Genomic DNA, 24,711 nt, shown 5'->3' on the forward strand with positions numbered 1-24,711 from the left:
TTAACTTCTTCCCTAACTAAAATGAAGCATCTAATTCTGTGCTTTAACCCACAGACACAAAAGATATTTACATTTTCATTAACATTCTGTGTTTCAGAAATTTAATTCGGTGGAAGACATGATCGAACACTACAAGTATTTTCCCATCGTACTAATTGACGGGAAAGATAAAACTGGAATCCACAGGGTGCAATGCTACCTAACACAGCCGCTCTCCTTCAGCAGATGCTTCTCGCCGTGGTAGCCTGGGCTCCGTGTTCTCTCCGGTTCAGGGGATCCGATGCCTCCACCCATTTTCCCATGATTTCAAAAGATGACATTCTGTGGCTTCGAGGGATCACTTCCTTGACCTCGGAAAAAAAGAAAAACCTTTTACCATGGAAACTGGAAACTCAATCTCGGTTTCGAAAGTTCAAGCCACAGAAGAAATATCTATAAGAAGCAAAAAAATAAAAACTGGCTTTTAAAAGCGTATCACCTAAAGAGAAAACTGTAAATGTGGTCCTCGTGCTATGTCACAGATGAGAAATAAAGGTGACAAGAAGGTTTGCTGAAATATTTGCAATTCGAACAGGACAGATCTATGTGAGACTCCCAAGTATAGGACCTGCCCCTGCCTTTATTTCTGGAGTGGTAGGAATTGTGACTTTAGATTTTTGAGATTCCTCAGGCTAAAGATATTGGTGAACGTAAGCTCTATTGTATTTGTGATCCTGGAAATTCAAGTGTCCTGACGACTGTAGTAGAAAAGGAGACTGCTTGTGAATATCACCTGGAGGAAATCAGAAATGCTCTTCCTGGAGGAAAGCAGAAATGCTCTGGTGTGAAATGGCCATGGCCCAGGCTCCAGGACTCTGTGTCGAGTGGCTTGGAGACAAATGGAATTCGCAGATTCGTAGTCAGGGAGTAAGCTGAAGTCTGAGTGAAAGTTCAAAAACATTTCTTTTTAATTCCCATGGTGGACTTCCCTTCAAAGGAAGAGAACCGTCCTCAGATAAGTGTGACCCTGAAGGAAGATTGCACGCCTCCTGATATTGTCACCTCCTAAAGCTAAGAAGATCTTATTTGATAACCATTTTACAATACAGACGAGGAAAAGAGGCTCAGAATGTTTACTGATCTCACTCCGTGTAGGAAGAGAGCCCACGTTTTTATCCATTTCGCCTGGCTCCTTCCAAGCACACCTTCCCAGGTACATTCCCTGTAGAATTGAACCATCAAGTTGAAAAGCTAAATTAAGGAGAGAGAAACAATCTGAAAATACAGATTTACCCACATGAAAATGTATAAATAACTAAACTCTTTAGTGAAGTAAGTTAAAAGAGAGAGCTCTGGGTGAAATGAATACACATAATGACTTCAAATGTTTTCAAAGCCTGTACGTGAAATTTATGGAATATTTATGCAGTGGTAGCTCTAACGCAGAAGTCAAGTCAAAATAGAATTAGAAGGGGAGAGATAACAATGGAAACAACTCAAAACCATGCTCCGGATCATCTCATCTGAAATAGCAGCCAAGGAGTGCCCTTAAAGGGGCCCCGACCATCCACCTACCAACCGGTCAAGAGAGCGCAGGCTCTCTGCTTTCCCAAGGTCAATGGGAAGTAATGCCTCTGAGTCAGGGCAGGAGCATTTGATGAAGAAGCTCCTTGTCAGGGCTGTTGATACTCAACTGAGCCTACCTTCGAGTGCGCCCGCACAGGATAGCACGTGAACCAAGAAGCAAGAGTGTCTAGCCTGGGGCTTGGCTACTTCAGGAGCAGACTGCTCAGAACTGAAAGCAGTGTGGTTGTTGCTCGCGCTCAGCTGGACCTCCAGGCTGGCGTGGAAACAGGCTGTGCAGAGGCCACAGCTCTTGTGCAGGAAGAATCAGACCCTCCTTCTATAAAGCTATGGGGAGACGGTGGAGAACTCTGATTTATAGCTCAGAGCCTGGAGCCTGCTTCGGATTCTGTGTCTCCCTCTCTCTCTGCCCCTCCCCTGCTCGTGCTCTGTCTCTCTGTCCCTCTCAAAAATAGATAAACATTGAAAAAAAAAAAAAAAGAAATTAGCCATCTTAAAATAAAAATCCCACAATGCTTATACATAGGGAAATCTCTGGAAAGAAAAATACAAAATATTGGCAGGGTTGCTTTTTAGATGATTAGGGTTTGATGTTAGTTGGGTCTTCTGGAACTCAGATGCCAAGACAGGAGTTAGATGTGCAAACATTTATCGGAGGTAATGCCTGAGAAAGATAAAGGGGAGAAAGAACAGGACGAGGCAGGGAGAGCCTTCGGGCTGTGATGTGGTCTGATCTCTATGAGAAGGGAGAGGGAAGGAGGGAGACATGAGTAGGAAAGCCATCCAACCGAAACGCAGCCCTGGCAGAGTGCTGGCCAGTCCACCGGTACGATCCAGAGCAAGTAGTGCCCATAGTGGAGACAGTCCCATGTGGGGCAGAAATGGCTAGGTCCTAGTGCAACACCATGTAAGTCATTGCCAGAGGCTGCCCAGGAAAAACACAGCCTTCAGCTACCATGGGAGATCCAGAAGGCGCTGCAGCAGGAGGCTGTTGGACAACTCACTGATCAGCAACTTCTTGTTTCAAGAGCAAGTCAAGTGGCTCGCCACCATGCCTGCCACAGTGACTCTGGTTCTCGGCGTTAACGGTGATAAGGACGTATTGCTTGTCATAGATTACTGAATAGTAAGGATATATAAATTTCAATTGTATTTTGTTCTTACAGCAGTTTTGTAAAGAAGGCAGGACAGGTATTCTTAACCCATCGTATAATTGAGGACACTGTATCTCCTTGGCCCAAATCTTACAGTGACATAGTTATGGCTGAACCAACGTCTTCACACACAGTGCTATTCTGTGTCTAGCTGCCTATTGGATCTGTATTCAAAGTTCAATGATTTGGGTGTGGCTGGCCCAAATTCCCAAGGGGGTTCATCTCTCTTCAACTAGTATTTCATTTGCAATTGAAAAGTGTCACTTGATTCCTAGGCTCAATAGAGGAGGGAAATCTTAGCTTTATCTGATTATAGTATCTATGCATTCAAGACATTTCTTTGACTGAATAACTATCATTCTGGATCAATTTCTATCTCGCTCATCTTTAATAATACCTCGCTGTAAGCACTTGTTTCTATAGTGCCTATGCATTCATTGCTAAGCACTCTTGAGACCGTTGCGATTCCAGTGGTGAATTAAAGGGCAGAAACAGACGAGTAAGAACCCAATAAATAAGATAATCTACTTTACTGTATTTCCATTTTAATACTTATCACTGAGTGTTTGTCAGTGAGGCCAACGTTAGATATGTTGATGAAGCTTACTTGAGATGGTTTTTAAAAGTTTTGAACCAGAAGATTTTAAATTTTTCCAATATTACTCAATGGAAAATTCCCCCACATGGGTATATGCCTGTGGGAGAGGATGTGGGGGTGTGGCTTGTGAGTGTGTTTGAATAACTACATCAGAGCTGAAATCGGTTAAGTCTTCTGTGCTGATGACACAGAAGAATCACATTTTACCCCATGGTGAAGTTTAGCCCATTGTCATGTGTACACACATAAACACATTTTTATAAGATGGTCTGTATTGTATCTGATTAGCATTATATTTGTGCATCCGTTTTTGTATCCTAATATTTGTCCTAGCTAAGCACATTTACTTTCTTTTGAACATTCATGATTTATAGCTGCTCTAAAATAAATGAAAGCAAACACGTAATTAAATGTCATAATATATCTGTAACTGAGGGTTAGAGAAAAGATTCAAAATATAGTTTAATTTTGTTCATTGCATGCCATGCCCTAGCAGCCTTAAAGCCCTTTTGAAGTCATAGTTAGGATAAACCTATGCCAAAATTTCTAAAACAATTTTTGACATATGAGCATTAGCCCACACTAAATCTGGGGACTAAAGATGAAAAATACCTAATCCCTGTGGGCTAAGGGTCTGGCAAGCAAGACACACACGTCATTAAAATCGTGCAACAGAGAATAATAGATTTGCTAATTCTCTCCCCTGTGCCACCACTGTATTCGTAGACACATTGCACTGGACGCATGGGGTGGGCGCAGGGAGATCTACCGAGGGAAGACGTTCAAGCAAAGAGTTGAAGGATAGCCCTAGAACCCAAGCTTTAGAGGTACAAATACTTTGTCTATTTCTGAACACTCCTCTCTTTAGGGCTCTATTCTAGGCCATGCTTTTTTTTTTTTTTTAATGTTTATTTATTTTTGAGAGAGAGAGAGAGAGAGAGAGAGACACACACACACACACACACACACACACACACACACACACAGAGTGTGAGTGGGGGAGGGGCAGGGAGAGAGAGCAAGACACAGAATCTGAAGCAGCCTCTGGGTCTGAGCTGTCAGCACAGAGCCCAACGCAGGGCTCGAACTCACAAGCGATGAGATCATGACCTTAGCCAAAGTCAGACGCTTAACTGACTGAGCCACCCAGGCACCCCTATTCCAGGCCATTCTTGGCAACTGTTAAACAATGACTACCTAGCTAATGGGTACAAGAACACAACAGAATCAGCATCCCGGTGGGGAAAGGACAGATGATCTATTAAGTGGTTCTGGGGAAATGTGTTCACCATACAGGAAAAAAAAAAAAAAAATACAACTATGTACCTACTTCAAGTAATATACAAAAATAAAATCTCCATGGATCAATGGCTAAAAGTGAAAAGAAAACCTTAAATCAAGTATTATATTTTCTTCTAGTAAAATTTTATGATTTGGGGATAGGAAAAGAGTTCCTAAACCACATGGGAACATGAGGCATAAAGGGAAAGATTGATAGATTCATTACACCAAAGCTTAAAAGGTTTGCAAAAAGTCAGACAGAGTCACAAGGCATTTAAACAACTCAACCGAAGTATGAGCAAAGAATATAAACAAACCATGCACACACAAAATGAAAACTCTTAGGCCTGGAAGACGCCCAGACCTGCCATCCTAACTGGACAGTGATGTAAGTGACACAGATCGCGAGAGACGCCGTCATGGAATGGAGCTATCTTTAAGGATAAATGATGTGAAACCTAAAGGAGCAGAGCTGGTGATGGAAACCTGGCTCCCTTGGTCCCCAGCTGCATAGCTGGACGGTGACCCACACGAGGCAGATCTTAGCCAGAATGCTTAAAGAGAGGCCAGAGGCTTAAAGAGTGGACAACCTCCATGAGAATGGCCAGTGGGCTTCCTGTCTGCACACGGACAGAGCAAAATAGGCAAATGAAACCTAGACCATTCCTCTGTGCTCACTGAGGGGCTTGTTGAAGCCAAGGGCAGTTACGCACGCAGGAGCCTCCCCTGGCACGCCCAGGCTTCATGGCCATCCGACAGCTACTTCCAAAACAGGAGCTGGAGAAACATTAGTTAAGATCACAATTGCAGGGACGCCTGGGTGGCTCACTCAGTTGAGCATCAGGCTCTTGATTTTGGCTCAGGTCACGATCTCACCGTTCGTGGGACCGAGCCCTGCATCAGGCTCTGTGCTGACAGCGTGGGGCCTGCTGGGGATTCTCTGTCTCTCTGTCTCTGTCTCTGTCTCTCTCTCTGACTCCCCCACTTGAACTCTCTCTCTCTCTCTCAAAATTAATAAACATTTTAATAAATAAATATAAATAATTATATAGCCCTCTCCACCCATCAGATTGGTCAAAATTAAAGACTTCACATAATATCAAAAGCTGGTGACGCTCTAAAGTAAAATTTCTCAACTACCGGTTGGAACATGAATCAGTACAGTGCCATGGAAAGCAATTTAAAAATAGTAAAATATAAAAGGTATGACCCACTGCAGTAAGAATTCCAATTAAAACGTGACTAAATCTGAACTTAACCTTTCTCTCTGGAAACCCCATTATAATGACAATAGAGAAAATGAAAAGTCGAGAACATGGGATAAAGGGAATGGAGGAAACGATGGCAGAAGAGGGACATCAACAAAATTGGGGGTGAGGGAAACTATAAGGACAAATAGTAACTGAGTTAACAAAATAGAAAAAGCTAAAATGTAAGCCTGCTAGGAGGAAATTCCACAAAAAAAAAAAAAAAAAAAAATCAAGCAGGTTCCCATTATAAAAATCTGGAAAGACTTAGAAATTGGAGTCACTAGTTACCCTTAAATGCTGGTAAAGGGTCTGGGGTGCAAAGGGGATTCACTGATGGCCATTAGGAGAATCCGTTATGACCAACACCCCTCCCCTGGGAAATCAGCAGCTTCCTCAGCCAGACCCTCTCACCCTGGTGGCCATCCAATCCAGAGCATACCTCCAGAAAATATTTAGAAGGAGGCACAGAGGATCCTGCTGAAAATGGGAGGCGTGTGCTGTCCTGAAACACAGGGTTTAAGTTAAAGTTTCATTCCCAATGTTTATAACTACAACCTTTTAAGCCCTTGGTTCCCAGGAGAAGCAGACAGAATGACAGCCCTAGACCGAGGGAACAGAGTAATTCGCTACAAATACGAGCAGATGCTGGTCCCCAGCAAAGAGGAGATACCCACCCCACCGTGCTACAGTGCACACCCAGGCGCAAACAAGTTCCAGCTAGCGTTTTGTGCCTTGCTCTTAAATACAGTCAAGACCTTGGAGGAGACCTTCTAATGTGAAAGACATTAAACAAAACCTACAAACCAGATAAAGGGTTGGCGGGGGGGGGGGGGGGGGGGGGAACCCAAGGGAAAAATACACTGTGGGATGCTGAAGAAAACTACAAAGAGAATAGTGAATATGACCAGAGAGATATAACACTGAATCCATGAAATATGAACAGAACGCTGTTGAGATAAATATTCAGAAGCCAAAACCGAGAACACTAAAAGGAAAAAAAAAATCAGCAAAACCACAATGACAGTTGGAAATTTTAACACACATCTCTCAGAAACTGATTAAGTGAGCAAAAATTACTAAAGCTACACGGGGCATCTGGGTGGCTCAGTCGGTTGAGCGTCCAGCTTCAGCTCAGACATTGTTTGAAAAAAATCAAACATAATTGATTCAGGAGCTGAAGCTCCTATTTCTGGGTGACAATGTAATGTGGAAAACCAGAGACTCTTGCTTGGGAGGAGGTGGTCAGAAGCAGACTGCTAAGGCTGCTGTTGCAGGGTCTTCGCAGGAACTCAGAGGTGACTGGACCTACTGAAGTATCTTGAACAATTTTCCAATTACTATACGTGTGGTTGTGCTACTAACACCCTTGTTCTTCAAGCTGCCATACATATCCTTAAAATAAAGTTTTATTAACAAAATAAAAAACACTCAACAAAGAAAAGCCCAGGACCAGATGTCTTCACTGGAGAATTTTACCAAACATTTCAAGAATAATTAACCCTAATCTTCCTCAAACTCCTCCAAAGAACTGAAGAGCTGGGCACATTTCCACACTTCTCTCTGAGGCCAGAATTACTCTTATATCAAAGCCAGACAAAGGCACAAAAATAAAAGAAAACTAAAGACCAATATGCATGATGAATATTGATGCAAAAATCCTAAACAAAATACTAACAAACTTCACAAAACAGCACATTAAGAGATTATATACCATAAGGAAGTGGGATTTCTACTGGGAACGCAAGCACTGTTCAACATACGGAAATCGGTAAATGTAACACACCACATTAACAGAACAAAAGGCAAAACCCACGTGATCTTCTCAACAGATGCAAAAAAAGCTCTTGATGAAATTCAACACTCTTTCATAATAAAAAGAATTTTTTAAAAAGCACAACACACTGGATATAGGAGGAAAACTGCCTTAACAGATGACAAGCCCACAGCGACATCACACTCAACTGTAAGAGACTGAAAGCTTTTCCTCTAAGAAGAGAAACAAGGCAAGGATGCCAACTCTGGCCACTACTGTTCGACAGAGTACTGGAAGTCCTAGACAGAGCATCGCCCAAACTAGAAAGGAAGTATATTATCTCTGCTCTCTGATGACATGATCTAATATGAAAAAAAAAAAAAACCTAAAGATTTCACACGCAAGGAAAAAACCTATTAAAACTCACTTAGCAAAAGCTGAAAGGTACAAAATCAACATTCAAAGGTCAGTTATATATATTTCTATATACTAACAATGAAACATTTGAAAAGGAAATTTAAAAACAATCCCATTCGTGATAGTAGCAAAAAGAATAAAATACTTACAAAAAAACCTAACCAGGGAGGTGACAGGCTTGTACGTCAAAAATGACAAAATATTGGGGCACCTGGGTGGCTCAGTTGTTTGAGGGTCTGATTCTTGATTTCAGCTCAGGTCACGATCTCACAGTTTGTGAGTCCGAGCCCCTCACTGGGCTCTGTGCTAACAGTGCGGAGCCTCCTTGGAATTCTCTCTCTCTCACTCTCTCTCTGCCCCTCCCCAGTTCATGCACACACACACATTCTCTCTCTCTCTCTCTTTCTCCCTCTCTCTCTCTCTCTCAAAATAAATAAACATTTTAAAAAAACAAGATATTGCAAAAAGAAATGAAAGGAGATACAAATAAATGGAAAGATACCCTGTGTTCGTGGATTCGAAGACTTGATATTGTTCAAATGTCCATACCACCCAAAGCCATCTACAGATTCAATGTAATCCCTATCCAATGCCATTTTTTGCGGAAATAAAAGAAAACCCATCCTAAAATTCATATGGAATCTCAAGGGATCCAGAACAGTCAAAGAAATCTTGAAAAGGAAAAAGTTGGAAGCTTCACACTTTATGCTTTCAAAACATGCTACAGAGGAACAGTAATTAAGATGGTGTAAGCACTGCCACAAAGACATATCTATACACCAGCAGAACAGATAGAGAGCCCAAAATAAAGCCTTGAATATATGGCCAAATGATCTTCAACAAGAGTGCCCAAACTACACATTGGGCAAAGGACGCTTTGTTCAACAAACGGTGTTTGGAAAACCAGATATCCATGTGCAAAAGGATGAAGTTGGGTCCTACCTTAGACCACGTACAAAAATGAACTCAAAATGGATTACAGACCTAAACAAAAGATCTAAAATGATACACCTCCCATAAGAAAATGTAGGAGAAAGCCTTCAGGACATTGCACTTGACAATGATTTCTTGGAGTTGACACCAAAAGCACAGGCAACAAAAACAAAAATTAACAAATGCGACTACATCAAACTCAAAAACTTCTGTGCAGCCAAGGAAAAATCAAGAGAGCAAATAGGCAACTGATGGAAGGGGAAAAATATTTGCAAACAACATATATCTGAGAAGGCATAAGTATCCAGATTATACAAAGGACTCCCACAACTCAAAACAACAAGAACAACAACAACAAACAAATAACCTGATTAAAAAATGAGTAGGGGCTCCCAGGTGGCTCAGTCAGTTAAGTGTCTGAGCTCAGCTTGGGACATGATCTTATGGTTCGTGTGTTCGAGCCCCACATCAAGCTCTGCTGACAGCTTGGAGCCTGGAGCCTGCTTCAGATCTGTCTCTCTCTCTCTCTCTCTCTCTCTCTCTCTCTCTCTGCACCTCCCCTGCTCACACCCTGTCTCTCTCTCTCTCTCTCTCTCTCTCTCTCTCTCTCTCTCTCAAAAATAAACATTAAAAAAGAATTTCTTAAGTGGGTAAAGGGCTTGAACCGATGTTTCTCCAAAGATATACATTCTCCATTCTCCAAATAGATATACATGGAAAGATGCTCAATATCACTAATCATTAGAGGGATTCAAATTAAAACCTCACACTTGTCAGTATGCTTATTAAAAAAAAAAAAACAAAGATAAACAAACAACAGAAAATGACAAGTGCTAGAGAGGTTATGGAGAAATTGGAACCCTGTGCCCTTCTGTTTGTGGGAACATAAAATGGTTCCGCTGCTGTGAAAAACAGTGTAGAGTTTCCCCCAGAATATTAAAAACATAATTACCGTATGATCAGCAATCCCACTTCTTGGTGTATATCCAGAAGAACTGACAGTATCTCAGAGACATATGCACACACACTCACTGCAGTGTTATTCAAAATAGTTAAGAGGTGGAAGCAACCTAAATGTCCATCAACAGATGAATGAATAAAGACAATGTGGTATATCCATACAATGGAATATTACTGAGCTTTCAAAAGGAAGAAAATCATGTCGTATTGTACAACATGGATGAACCTCAAGGACATTAAGTTAAACAAACCAGGCATAAAAAACACAAATACCGCACAAGATTCCACTTGTATGAGGTACCTGAAGTAGCCAAACTCATAGAAACAGAAAGTAGAATGTGGTTACCAAGGGCTGAGGGGGAGGAGGAAATGGAGAGTTGATGTTTAATGAGTATAGAGTTTCAGTCTTGCAAAATGAAAAAGTTCTAGAGATCTGTTGTACAAAGATGTAGAAATAGTTAACACTAGTGCTCTGTATACTTGAAACTGGTTAAGACTAAATTTTACGTGATATGCTTTTACCACAATTTTTTAAATTGTATTTATTTGAGAGGGACAGAGCCAGCACAAGCAGGGGAGGGGCAGAGAGAACGGGGGTGGGGGAGAGAGAATCCCAAGCAGGCTCCATGCTGCCAGTGCAGAGCCCGATGTGGAGTTCAAGCTTACAAAACTGTGAGATCACGACCTGAGCCGAAACCAAGAGTCAGACCCTTAACTGATTGAGCCACCCAGGGGCCCAACTTTTACCACAAATTGTTCTTAAATGTAAAAAAGCAATTGACAAAATGTGTGCGTCTGTGTGTGTATATCTGGCAATACATATAATAAAGTAGGACTTATCCTAGGAACGCCATGTTGGTTTAACATTTGAAAATCAATGTAATTTTCCACATTAACAAAGTGAGGAAAATGACTTGATCATCCCAGTAAATGTAGAGAAAATATTAGAAAATAATTTACTACTGGGGCGCCTGGGTGGCTCAGTTGGTTAAGTGTCCAACTCTTGATTTCAGCTCAGGTCATGATCTCACTGTTCATGAGATCAAGCTTAATGTCAGCAGAGTCTGCTTGGGATTCTCTTTCTCCTTCTCTCTCTGTCCCTACCCCACTTGCGTTCCGTCTCTCTCTCAAAATAAATAAACTTAAAATTTTTTTATTAACTTATAATAAAACTTGTAGCAAACTAGGCATAGAAGAAAATTTACTCAGTCTGATTTAAGGGAATCTACAAAAACCTTCAGCTAACATGACACTTAATGGTGAAAAATTGAATGTTGAAAAGGAAAAGATAAAATAGCATCTTTAATTCATTCTTACATCCTTGGTATCTGGGAGAAGCCCGTGGAAAAGATAGAAGACAGGTGATCTGATTCAATTTCCTTATAAACATGAAATGATAAACCTCTGGGCAAAGAAGCTAATGATATTTGCTGGAAGGAGAATCCCTACCTGTGGACAGGCTTGCTTATAATAAACAAACCTGGAGCTTATGCATTTATGCAGCATTGTTCCCTGGAAAATGTTAGGTACTGTTGGAGTATAAAACAGAAATGGTTTCAAGACTTAAATGGTTCACTTGTGTGTAAATTATGTGACCTGCATTCAGCATTTAAAAAGGCACAAGGGCATATCAGATGTCACAAGAAAGGACTTGGAGAGCTCTGCTGTGTCAGCGGTTCTGAACCTGTTCCTTCCTCATCCGTGTCACTGGACTGCTCTAACATCTCTGAATTGTGTGAGTCTGCTTTGATAATCTGATCCCTGTTTTATCTCAAAAATGTTCACCCTAAAATCAGGAATAGGCAAAGATGTTTGCTCTCACCACTTCGACTCATCATTATGCTAGAGATTCTAGCTAGCGCAATAAGGCAAGAAAAATAACAAACAGAAGGCATGCATATAAGAAAAGAGGAGGTAAGACTGTCTTTATTCAAAGATGACATGATTGTGTATGTAAAAAAAATCCTATGAAACCTATGAAATAAACTATGAGCATAGTAAGTTTAGTAAAGTCAAAGGATAGAAAGTTAATATACAAAAAATAATATTTCTGTCTCTTAGAAACCACCAATTGGAAAATAATTTTTAATTCCATTTTGAATATCATGAATATAGTTAGGAATACACTAGATGAAAAATGTACAGTATCTTTCAACCAAAAGCTAAAATCATTGCTGAGAAAAGTTGAGGTCTTAATCAATGGAGAGAGGTTCCAAATTCATGATCTGAATGAAAGACTCTATATGGTTAACATGTCACTTCTCTCCATATTTATCTAAAAATCCAGGGCACCTGGGTGGCTCAGTCAGTTGGGCATCCGACCTCAGCTCAGGTCATGATCTCACAGTCTGTGAGTTCGAGCCCTGCGTCGGGCTCTGTGCTGACAGCTCAGAGCCTGGAGCCTGCTTCGGAGTCTGTGTCTCCCTCTCTCTGCCCCTCCCCTGCTCACGCTCTGTCTCTCTCTGTCTCAAAAATAAATAAAAACATTTAAAAAAATTAAAAAATTAAAAAATAAAAATCCTAGCAGAATTGTGTAGAAATTGAAGAGGTGATTATAAAATTTACATGGAATTGCAAAGGAGGTAAGTCTGGCCAGAATAATCTTGAAAAGTGAAGACCAAACTTTGTATTAACATGAAGACCAAAAAATACATCAATGAACTGAGTCCAGAATCCATAGTTTTACACAGGTATCGCCAATTGATTTTTGGCAAAAACATCAACGTTATTCCGTGGAGAAAGGATAGTGTTGTCCATAAATGGTGCTGGAAAAACTAGATATCCAGGTGGACAAAAAAAAAAAAAAAAATGAACTCAATTTCACACCAAATAAAACAAAACAAAAATTCAGAAATAGGTCTTAGATATAAATGCAAATTCTAACACTATAAAACTGCTACAAGTAAACAAGAGTACACTTTCTACCTTGGGTGGACAATTTGTATGCCATCAAAAGCAAACAATCATCAAGGAAAAACTTAAGAAATTGGATTGCATCAAAATTTAAACTTTCTGTTCTTCAAAAGAGACAATTAAGAAGGTAAGAGGCAAAACCCAGGTTGACAGAAAACATTGTATGTACATTTGATAATATAGTTCAGGTCTAGAAAACATAAAGAACCACAGATCAATTACAAAAGACTTGAAGAAACATTTCACAAAATAATATATATAAGTGTAAAAAAAAAGTGGATTCGATGGTATTTTTTTTTAATTTTTAATGTTTACTTATTTTTGAGAGAGAGGAGAGAGAGTGTGAGCAGGGGAGGGGCAGAGAGACAGGGAGACATAGAATCCAAAGCAGGCTCCAGGCCCTGAGCCATCAGTACAGAGCCCAACGCAGGGCTCAAACTCACGACCCGTGAGATCACGGCCTGAGCCGAAGTTGGACGCTTAACCGACTGAGCCACCCAGGTGCCCCCTATGGTACTTTTAACGCTCATTTGCATTAAGGTTTGCCCAGGATATCAATTTTCTCTTTTCTGAGAAGTGAAACATTGTTCATCTGAAGCATTTTAAGGAGAAAATTAAAAGGAAGGTAGAATCGATAGGTTCAGCTTTAAGGTTGATTTTCCTTATTTCATCTTTTGGTTGGGAGCTTCAATGATGTGAAAGAAAAAGAAGGGAACATATCTAACAAAATGAAAATAATGTTTCCCCTTCAAAGTTTTATTTACAACAAAGGGAAAGGGAAGATGAATGATGTAAAATTCAGGCGCTTTGCAATTGTGATTTTTGTTAATTTCTCACCCCGGCAAGTTTTAGGTGACCATTTACAGATATTGAACTTTACAAGAAATATGACAATCAGGTTGCCATATATGACTGTGCCCTTTGGCCAGTGTTTGTGAGTCCTTGAATTTCTTAAAGGGGAAATGGCTTTGAATCAGGAAACTTGAAAAAACCGTTCACTCTTCTGCTTCTTCAGAGGGATGTTGATTCTTTTTGAAAGTTGAAACCATCTTTGCAGTGGAGTATCAAGTATTCAGTTTTATCTCAAAGTCCTGGTAAAGGCACCAAATGAAACCTTCTAAGGGCTCCAACTGTGTATCACTTTCTCTCCCAGGTGCACACGGCCACAACAGTGGGCCAGCAGATCCCCGGACTTCGTACAGAACCCAGAACTCTGGGCCTCCCTCTCCTTGCCTGCAGGGGAAAGGGATCCCTGTGCTTCCTTTTTCTTAGAGCTGGGGGCTGAGCTAGTGTCTGGAAAATGGAAACCGCTTAACTTGGTGATCTGCCCCCCCCCCTTAAAGAGTTATCAGGATTGCAGCTCAAGTCCGTGCCTTTGCCAGAAGTCGGCAAACTCACGTGGGGCCTGTACAAGTGTGATTCGGAGGTCAGCAGGCTTTCCCCTGTCCGGGCTATGGGCACCGGCCGGTGTTGGAGCTAACCAATTTTCGTCCCTGAAACAATGGCATGAGACACTGTTTCAGAGTCAGCAGTGCAAAGACAACTTTCTGTGTCTTTCAGGCCAGATGAGTTTGGAGTTAAAATGTCATTCCATTAATCCAAAAGTTAACACATTAACAAATATATTAATTAAATTTAAAAAAAGATACGTAAGTGGCCAATAAACATATGAAAAGATGCTCTACATCATCAGTCATCAGAGAGATAAAAACAGTTGAATATGGTGGCCTCTGGAGAGCCAAAAGAGAGAAAGGAGATGAGAAAGAAGGAAAGCGATTCCTGCTCTCCATCATAAACTTCTTAGTGCTATTTGACTTTACAAAACTAGAGAGGGAGGGTGTGTGTGCTAAAGTAAAACTTAGATTTTAAAGCACGTCCCATGAAGCCAATGTGTCCATGTGGTGCCCGTACAAAGTAATTTATCCCAAATGTTCAAATGAAGGACGCTTTCTGAGGTGACTCCTTAGGCAGGAACAGGCAAGGTGAAGGAAACAATGGATGGTGAGGTACCCAGAAACCTGCAACGGTGGGAACCCGTCAACCTTGTTTAGGCCTCTTTGGACCAGGAGAGACAACAGAGGTGCTGGGGCTCCGGCACAGCGGGAACAGGGGAGGGGGGGATGCCCAGAGGGAAGGACAGACCTACGGCCAGACATGAAGCACGGGGACAAAGAAAGAGGTCATGAAAAAGTACCCGGACCCTTCCTTTCTGCCCTCTAATCTCCTGCCAGAGCCTCCACTGGCCAGACCCAATGGGAAGGCGGTGGATGGGGCCATCTCCAGGGAACAGCATCCCCGGACAGAGCAGCCAAGGAAGGATGGAGAATGGATGGGAGAGGGCAAATGGAGCACAGCAGGCAAAACCAGCATTTCCACTTTTTGGATGCTCTTGCACCAAAGCATTTTTGGTGCTCTTGCACCTTGAGAAACTCTTGCACATTTGGGATGAGATGTGCACAAAAAGACCTACACAAAACACCCTTTAATACTGTCTATATTGGTGAGACGCTAAGTTCCCTTGGCAGAAACCTACATGGCCATTAAGAAGAAAGAACTAAATTATATATTGCAACATAAATGAGTCTCAAAAACCAATGCCTAATACTGTCGCAGTCAGTGTTGGGGGGAGGGGGTGGGGAGGACTTGATCTTACTTATTTTTTATTTAAATCCAAGTTAGTTAACATACGGTGAAAGAATGGTTTCAGGAGAATTTCGTGATTCATCACTCACGTGTAACACCCGGTGCTCATCCCTACAAGCGCCCTCATTAATGCCCATCACCCATCCAGCCCACTCTCCCACCCACCTCCCCTCCAGCAACCCTCAGTTTGTTCTCTGTATTTAAGAGTCTCTTATGGTTTGCCTCCCTCTCTGTTTTTATCTTATTTTTGCTTCCCTTTCCCTGTTTCATCTGTTTTGTTTCATAAAATTCCACCTATATGTGAAATCATAGGATAGTTATCTTTCTCTGACTTATTTCCCTTAGCATAATACATTCTAGTTCCGTCCATGTTGTTGCAAATAGCAAGATTTCATTCTTTTTGATTGCCAAGTAATATTACATTGTATATGCATACCACATCTTCTTTATCCATTTGTCAGTCAGTGGACATGGGGGCTCTTTCCATAATTGGCTATTGTTGACAGTGCTGTTGCAGTAAATTTTGAAAGCACATAAAACAATACCATGCAGTGTTCACAGGTACTATAAGAGATAAAAAGTATGAATCCTGAACTGTCTGTGCACACAGTACGTACACGATGTGGATATAAGGGACTGGGAAGCAAAAACAACAGTAATAAACTACATTTCGAGAACTCTAATATGTGCCAAGTACTGTTTTAAGCACTTTTAGATGTACTGGATGTTTTTTTAAAGATTTTGTTTTTGGGGCGCCTGGGTGGTGGCTCAGTCGGTTGGGTGTCTGACTTTGGCTCAGGTCATGATGTCGCTATCTGTGGGTTCGAGCCCCACATCGGGCTCTGTGCCGGCAGCCTAGAGCCTGGAGCCTGCTTTGGATTCTGTGTCTCCCTCTCTCTCTGCCCCTCCCTCACCCATGCTCCGTCTGTCTCTCTCTCTCTCTCAAAAATAAATAAACATTAAAAAAATGTTTTTAAAAAGATTTTATTTTTAAGTAATCTCTACACCCAATGTGGGGCTCAAACTCACAGCCCCAAGATCCAAGAATCGCATGCCCCACCGACTGAGGCAGCCTGGGACCCCTAGAGGTACTATTTCATTAAACCTTTTTTTTTAACTTTTTTTTTAACATTTATTCATTTTTGAGAGTGAGAGAGACAGAGCACGAGTGGGGGAGGGGCAGAGAGAGGGAGACACAGAATCCGAAGCAGGCTCCAGGCTCCGAGCTGTCAGCACAGAGCCCGACGCGGGGCTCGAACCCACGAACCGTGAGATCATGACCTGAGCTGAAGTCGGACGCTCCACCGACTGAGTCACCCAGGCGCCCCTCATTAAACCTTTTTAACAAGCCTGTCAGTTAGTGACCATTACACTCCTTAATTTTTCGAAAATGGAAAGGAAGCACAGAAAGGTCAAGAACCTTCTCAAGGTTCTTCCTTTTCGTGCATCCTTTCCTTTACCCAGAAAATATTTCCAGGGTCCCATTCTGTGCCAGGCACTGTTCAAGGCACTCGCATGACAGGGAATAAGCCATCCACCTCACCCTATTTGGGTAATGGTGGGGGAAATACAACAGACATAAATTAAATGTCTAGATATTATAAAATATAAAGTCTATTAGAGGAAATTAAGAGTCATGGAGAAGTGAATAGCTGGGGGGAGATATTAAGTGCCGGACAGTTAGAGATTGTAGATAGGGCAGTCAGGGAAGGCCTTGCTAGCAGGTGACGTGTGAAGAGAAACATGAAGCAGGTGAAAACATAAGACATGTGGATTTCTGGGCAAGGGCAGTCCAGGCAGAGGGACAGCCAGTGCTGAGGCCTGAGGCCAGCACATGGTAGCAAGTTCATGGAACAGCCAAGAGACTAGTCCTTCCTCTCTCTCACACGCGTGTTTGTCCACTGAAGTGTCCCAAATGTCTGTAACAGTGCCTGACACATATAGATATAAGTAGGCACTCGACAGATATTTGATGAATGAATGAACAACTAACTAGTTGAGAGGCAGAGCAAAACGAGTGAGGTCAGAGAGGTGACAGGAGCTGATCAGAAGGAACCTTGTTGCCCTTGAGGAGATGGACTTTGACTCTGGATCAGGTGCAAGGGCTCCGGTGAGATTCAGATACAACCCAACGCTTCAGTTTAAAAGGATCGCTCTAGAGGCACCTGGGTGGCTCCGTCAGTTGAGAATTCTACTCGTGATTTTGGCTCAGGTCATGATCTCGTGGTTCGTGAGATTGAGCCCATGCTCAGCATGGAGCTTGCTTAACATCCTCTCTTGCCCTCCTTCTACTTTTCCCCCACCCCCTCAAAATAAATAAATCAACTTTAAGAAACAGTAAACTTTCAGGGTTTTTCCCAGTTTTCAAGGGTGGCAGTTAGTAAATTAGAAAGATGTGTGATTGGGACACCTGGGTGGCTCAGTCAGTTAAGCGTCCGACTCTTGGTTTCGGGTCACGTCATGGTCTTGTGGTTCATGAGATCGAGCCCCATGTCAGGCTCTGCGCTGAGGCTGGAGCCTGCTTGGGACTCTCTTTGTCTCCCTCTCTCAGGCATGAATGAATGAATGAATGAATGAATGAATGAATGAATGAATGGCTTGCTCTGGCTGCTGAGCTGAGAACCAACCGCAGACGCGTGAAGGCAGAAGCAAGGAAAGCAGTTAGGAGGCCACCGTAACAACTCAAGCAAGTGACAGTGTGTCCTAGGCTGAGATGCAGCATAGAATGGAGCAGTGGTCACCTATGTTGAAAGTGAGGAGATCCAGTTCACCAGGAGCTCAGAAAGTCGGAGCTGGGATTCAATCCAGGGAGTGAGCCCACAGGCTGCCGGAAGCTGAAGCCAAGCCATTCCCTGAGGGCTAAAAGAGCAGCAGGCAGACTCCGGCTGATGCAGCTTCAACTAGGGTGGACCCACCATTCTCAGGCAGTTCTGGCCCGGGGCTGCCGCTGCTAAAATGGGGCTTTTGTGTGAATTAGGAGGCACCCTCCAGAGTAAAACGTACCCTTTGACCTCAGCTGCATGGCACCCTGCAACCCCACCCCCGCTCCAGCAGTGCCCTTTGCCTGGAACCCTGCAACAAACACGTCCCAACGGTCACTTGCTGGGAGTGCTGGGAAAGGCCAGCCACCATGAACATGCGGGGTTTGATGCTCCTGTCATTGAACAGGATGCTTGATCAAATCGGTCCAATTCTGTACCCCTTAGGACCAGCATAAAAGGTACAAAAAAAAAGAAAACAAAAGACAAAAAACAGAACAACAACAAACGACAACCATCAAAAATCCCTTGCATTTCATGTAGAGGATAAATGTCAAAAAATACCTAAGAACCCTCTATTGAAAAATAATACCTAATGGGGAAGGGGTGAGGAGGCAATGTTGCCTTGTCAGATTTGGGTTTTTTTTAACATAAAGCCACTGTAACTGAAACATACTAGAAATTCACAAATAGGAAACTTAAGGTGCGGCAAAGGTGCCATGACAAGTCAGTGGAGAAAGGGAGGTTTATTTAAACACAGATTGTTCCATCCAAAGCTGCCTGTCAAACAGGGAGGAAAAGGTAGATACATAAAAAATAATACATATGTACATAAAGAAATAATTCCATGAAAATTAAATCTTTAAAAAGCATTGAATAACTACTTAGAAGAAAATCTATGACAATATGTGTATGTTCTTGGCATTTGTGACAGTGGTGTGTGTCTTTGGGGGATGTCTTAAGCAAGCCGGGACAATCAACAAAATCAACAACAACAACAACAACAACAACAACAAAAGGAAATGAAACATTTGACTATGTAAATATTTAAACCATGACAAGAAAAGACAATAAGCAACATCAGAAAGCACAGATTACGAAAAATCTTTGAAGCACATATGTCGGATAAAAGATTCCTTGACATGGTACTTCAACGAACTCCCGTAAATTGATAATATAAGAACAAATAGTCCAATTGAAAAATAGTCAAAGAATAAAAATAGCCATTTTATAGAAGGGGAAATCCTGATGTTCATGGACAAATGAAAAAAAGAGCTCAACTTCACAATTATTAGGGAAGTAGCAATTAAAGTAACAATGAGTTAACATGTTTTTCACCCAACAGGTGGCAAAAAGTTGAGAAGAATGTTACACTCAGTCCTAGTAGGGGGGCCAGAAGACAGAAAGCCAAGCTGGAGGTCCTATAAATTGTTAATAACAACGGGCACTGGAATTACTTCAGCACTTACGAAATTAACTTGGCAAACTCTGTTAATATATCTTTCTGCTCCGCAATTCTAATTCTAGGATTCCATCCTATAGGAGTTAATATTCAGTATATTCTAAAAACCAGGTATTGGGTTTTGGTTTGAGAATCAAATCTGTTCAAAATAAAGATCACAATGCAAAGTGCCTTCTGCAGTACCAGCAATAACAGTTTTCATGACTGGCTGTCTATAATTTTCACATTTTTATTTATAAATGATAAAAAAAAAAAAGATTTTCTAGACAGGTACTTGCAAGCACTTCCCTGCAAATAACACATTCCCAGTGTACGTCGTCTTTATTTCCAAAAAATGTAAAGCCAAATTGGATAATATTATAATATTGGACACAATTTTTCCTTTGTGTCATTTTTAATTACTTGAGCAATCTTGAGACTGACTGCCATCCTGCTGGGGAGAAATGTTCAGGGGAGTGAATGACATACCAGCTGATTCGGAAGGAGTTCCTCTGACCTTCAGGAACCACGATCTGCACACAGAGCTCTCAAAGCTGTAAAGAAAGAAAAGAAGATACATCACCCTTGACCCTGAGATTACAATAAAAATAGTGGAAGCCTCCCACTGATAGTAGGAGATGCACTGGCCTTCACTTTATATCTGAAGATTTTTGAAGCGATTGGGTTGGAAAGAGAAACGTTACTTCTATTTCCTCCACAGGCTTCTCCCTCGGCGTTGTTGCTTCTGCTGATTTAAACTGGCAGAGCATCCAACACCTACTGTTCCGTTGCCATACCATGTCGGCTCGTGCTTGGCCCATTCCCATCTTTCCTGTCCCAAACCATGGATTGGTTCACAGAAGCTTTTTCTGTGGCAGTTAATCCAAAACAGCAGTTTACTTCCCTTTTGAAATTCAGCCGGGGGCGAAGCAACAGATGGCAGGTATGGTGGTTCTGTGATACTCGGGGACCCACCTTCCTTCTTCAACCTTGTTACTTACTCCTAAGTAAGTTATATTTGCTACATGATTCACAGGGGCTGTGCCAGCTCCAGCATTGTTTCTTCATCCTTTTATTCAGACCAGCAGAATGAAGAAGGGACAAAGGATTGCATGCCCTTTCTTTAAGAACCTTTCTGGGGGCGCCTGGGTGGCTCAGTCAGTTAAGCATCCGACTCGTGATTTCGGTTCAGGTCATGATCTCACGGTTTGTGAGTTTGAGCCCCACATCAGGCTCTGTGCTGGCAGGATGGAGCCTGCTTGGAATTCTCTCTCTCTCTCTCTCTCTCTCTCTCTCTCTCTCTCTCTCTCTGCCGCTCTCCTGCTCACACTCTGTCTCGCTCAAAGATAAATAAATAAATATTAAAAAAAAAAAAAGAACACTTCTGGATGTTACGCATATTCTAGCTCTATTTACTTTTCCCATTGACTAGAGCCCAGTGACATGATCACACCTAGCTACAAGCAAGACATGAAACTTGAGTCTTTCCTTCTGAGAGCTTCCCGCTGGACATTTAAGACTACTCTATTAAGCCGAACTCTCCTTTTTGCCTGGGCAATTGGCAAAGCATCGGTTGGTGGCTGCTGTTGTCAGCCTGGGCTTCTGAACTAAAGACGTCAAGGAGCCAAGTTCTTGGCAATCCATGGTGGACATAAAGTGTAAAGTGAAAAATAAACCGACGGCTTTTTAAGCCAACGAGATTTGGGGGTTGTATATTGCTTCGGCGTAACCTAGCCCATCCCCACTGATGCAGTAGCTAAATCACCCAGAGCTCTCCATCTGAGAATCTCCCTGCCTCTTCCACAAAGTCTGTTCATCTCATTTTCAGATACTATTATTATCCTCATCATTTCCCAGATGAGAACATTTAGACATGAAAGCGTACACAAAGAGTTAAGTGCCAATATGCGCAGCTGGGGATTCCAAGTCTGCTTTCCTGCTGTGGTGACTCAAACCAAGATAGAAACTCAACGGGCATGGGTGTCTATTGAGGGCCAGGCCCTCTCCTCCAGCGCTGGGAATATAAATGCGAACAAGACAGCCAATAACTTCTTTTGTCCTGTGGGAGAATGAGAAGACCCAAGTATGATTTCAGTTTGTTACAAAGAACAAAACACAGGAATGCGCTAGAGCGAGGGGAGGTGATGACCATGGGAGATTAAAGGGTTAGAAAGGCCCCTAAGAAGGTGGTTTTTGAATTGAGAGGAGAAAGATGAGCGATGTCCCCGACAGAGGGAACATGTGCAAGGGTCCTGGGACAAGAGAAACCCGGTGCCTCAGCGCTGCAGAGGTCGCCAGTGTGGCAGAACACAGGAGTGAGGAGGGGCGAGGAAGAGACGCTGCGGGAGGTCAAGTCAGACAGCACTGGAGGGTCCTGCGAGGACCCTTCTGCTGGGGAGTAGCTCCGTCCCACTTGCTTTGTGGAAGGAGCACTCTGGCTGCCTCAGCCTGGATGAGAGTGCAAGCAGGGAGGTGAGACAGAAGGCTATCCCAGCAGCCTAGAACTATCTGCGGTGAAGGACCAGGTCTTCCCCCGCGCCCCGCCCCCATCCTTCCGGAACACCCAGGCGTCCACTGCAAGCGGCCAGAACGCAGCCCGAGCCATGAGCGACTTGAATTAGAGTACACCCCACCCACATTCCCCTACCTTGTTCCAAGGATCCCCAGCTGGGATGCCGAAGCTGTGTCCAATTGCTATGAACGTTGCTAGCGCTCCTCTCCCTTTTTGTCCTCCCTTTTGTACCTCCCTGGGGAACTTTTTTGGGGACGTGCTGTCCCCATCAGGCTTCGGCTACCCCTGGTCTAGGCAAGGGACGCTGAGCAGTCCTGCAAGCCGGGCCTGTCCCAGACTGGTGCGTCAGTGATGAACAAAAGAGCCATGTCACGAACACATGCCCTGGTGGGACTCACAGCCCAGAGGCGGCGGCTCCCATTTACTTGCAAGTCTAAGAAAATGCGAAGAGTGGGAGGCTGTCAATCATCAGGGACTCCTTCGGCCCCACCCTCGGGATCCCCAGGCAGGCATCTGGCCTTTGGGTAAATGGCAACTTTGCAAACGCCGGTCCCGAGAGCGCACGCCACTAGGCTCGGAGTCCCCCGTTATCTCGCCAGCTCGGCGAGTCCAGGCCCCGCCCCTCCCCCAAAGGAGCGGGATCGCCCCCCCACTCCCACCCCCGGGCTGGGACGCCCAGGTTACCAGGCCAACCGCCGGGTGAGCACAGAGCCGCCTGCGCCGGGTAGAGTTCTACAGGCGCCGGACCCCCAGGGCCGGCCGCGCAGCGACGCCACCGGCCCCCGGCGGTACTACAGCTCCGGCCCTCGCTGGCTGGGCCGCGGCGTCGAGGCTGCCTCGAGGGGCTCTACCGGCCGCGCATGCCCGGTGCGCGGCTCGCGGCTCCCGGCTCCCCGACCGCGCGCTCCTGCGAGGGGGGGCTCCCGTGGCGGGAGAGTGCGGCCCGTGGCGCCTGAAAAGCACGCAGCGCCGCCAGGGGGCACTAGGTGGCTGGAACCTGAGCCTGGCGTCGGGTGCTCCCCCGCCCCCTTTTGAGTTGATACAACACGTCTCAGAGACGCTAGTAACTTGCCCAAGGTCACACAGCCCTTGCAGAAAATTAATGGGATTGGCATTCGGACTCTGCAGTCTCCACTCCCTGTGCCCCAGGTATGGGAGGAGCACCGAATTTGAGTATCTTAGCAGTCCTGTAAGACCTTGGAGACTCTGAGCAGAGGTCTTTCTCCCGCTTTCACAAGAGAGCATACAAAGGCTCAAAGAAGTCACTAGATCTCTCTGAAATATGTTAAACAACAGAAAAGCCACTTCCTTGGGGCTCCTGTTTATGCAGAGTCATGAAATGCCTGAGAGATTTTCATGTCTTTGCCTGCCACACCCCCCCCTTTCCACCCCACCCCCCCACCCCCCGCCTCCCGCAACTAGACCTGAGTTCCAAAACTGGTTGTTAGAGAGCTGGCCTTTTTCTGAGGCACACAGGTCGAGTACCTTCCTCTGAGCCACAGGGTCCTCAATGGCAGAATCCTGGTAAATGACTTCCTAAGATCACAGTTTGTAAGTGCCCAGGACGATCTAGATCGGCACTGTTCTTCCTTCTCTGCTTCAAACATGCACAACTCTGCCCCTCGCAGGGTCTACCACCACCCCCCACCCTGACAAAACGAATGCTCCCCGAAGGAGCCTGATCCAAGTAAATGTTGGTTGAATGGTAAGTAAATGAATGAGCATCTGCCCCCAACCCTTACACTCAATGATTGGTTTTGTTTACCTGTCTTGCCTCCTCCTGTATGTTAGGTAATCATATCTGGGAGCTTGAAATCGTTTCTTAGGGCTGCTGTAACCAACAGAAATTCATTGTCTCAGTTCTGGGAGCTACAAGTGTAAAATCAAGGTGTCCTCGGGGCCCTATTCCCTCGGAATGCTATAGGGAAAGCAACTTTCTTGCCTTTTCCGGTTTCTGACAGCTCCAGGTATTCCTTGCCTTGTGGGAACAGAACTCCCATGTGGCTTTGTCTTCACATGGCCCTTTCTCCCCATGCTTCTCTATGTCTCCACAGGGCATTCGCCTCTCTGAATTTCTTCCTTTTTAAGGACACCAATCATATTAGATAAGGGCCCACCTAATGACTTCATTTTAACTATGTCTGCAAAGACCCTGTTTCCAAATAAGGTCACATCCACCGGGGTGAACTTGCATTTCCATTCACTGGGGATTAGGACTTTAACAACTTTTTGCGGAGACGTGATTCAGCCTGTAACAGAGGTGATCTATGGAACACTGAAAAAGGACTAGGCAAACTAAACAGGAAGGGGGAGAACGTCCCTGGTTGAACGGCCAGCAGTAACATTTCCAGATGAACTCTCCCTGCTTTAAAGAGGGGACAGTATGTCAACTTTAAGGGGGTCTATGGGAGTGGTCTCTATTCCAGCTGGGCCCTTTTCCAGGCTGTAAACACCCCCATTTCCAGACCATCCACAAAGCATTTTATGTGACTGAATGTGGGCTTCTGAGAAATGTAAATCTGTCACGGACTATG

The 24,711-nt window shown here is 43.7% G+C and overlaps 1 protein-coding gene and 1 long non-coding RNA gene across 3 annotated transcripts in view; one reads left to right on the top strand and one right to left on the bottom strand.

Annotated features, from left to right (window-relative positions):
• Positions 1–3,721, top strand: part of CLNK (cytokine dependent hematopoietic cell linker) — a 164,923-nt gene extending 161,202 nt beyond the window's left edge. Inside the window, exon 19 of the mRNA XM_023253310.2 lies at positions 98–3,721. Coding sequence (XP_023109078.2) covers positions 98–244 — 147 coding nt within the window. The 3' untranslated portion in view covers positions 245–3,721. The remainder of the gene's footprint in view (positions 1–97) is intronic.
• LOC109499277 lies at positions 85–23,541 on the bottom strand. 2 transcript variants are annotated; one of them, XR_006597232.1, is made up of 4 exons: positions 22,862–23,541; positions 22,313–22,610; positions 20,155–20,219; positions 85–350 (listed from the first exon to the last, which is right to left on the bottom strand). It is a non-coding gene; the product is annotated as an uncharacterized LOC109499277 (long non-coding RNA). The 2 variants fall into 2 exon arrangements; XR_002156552.3 differs by lacking the exon at positions 22,862–23,541 and having other exon boundaries at positions 22,313–22,787.
• Between the last annotated feature and the right edge of the window lie 1,170 nt (positions 23,542–24,711).

The sequence above is a fragment of the Felis catus genome, chromosome B1 (genome assembly GCF_018350175.1).
Source record: "Felis catus isolate Fca126 chromosome B1, F.catus_Fca126_mat1.0, whole genome shotgun sequence".
Classification (NCBI taxonomy): domain Eukaryota; kingdom Metazoa; phylum Chordata; class Mammalia; order Carnivora; family Felidae; genus Felis; species Felis catus.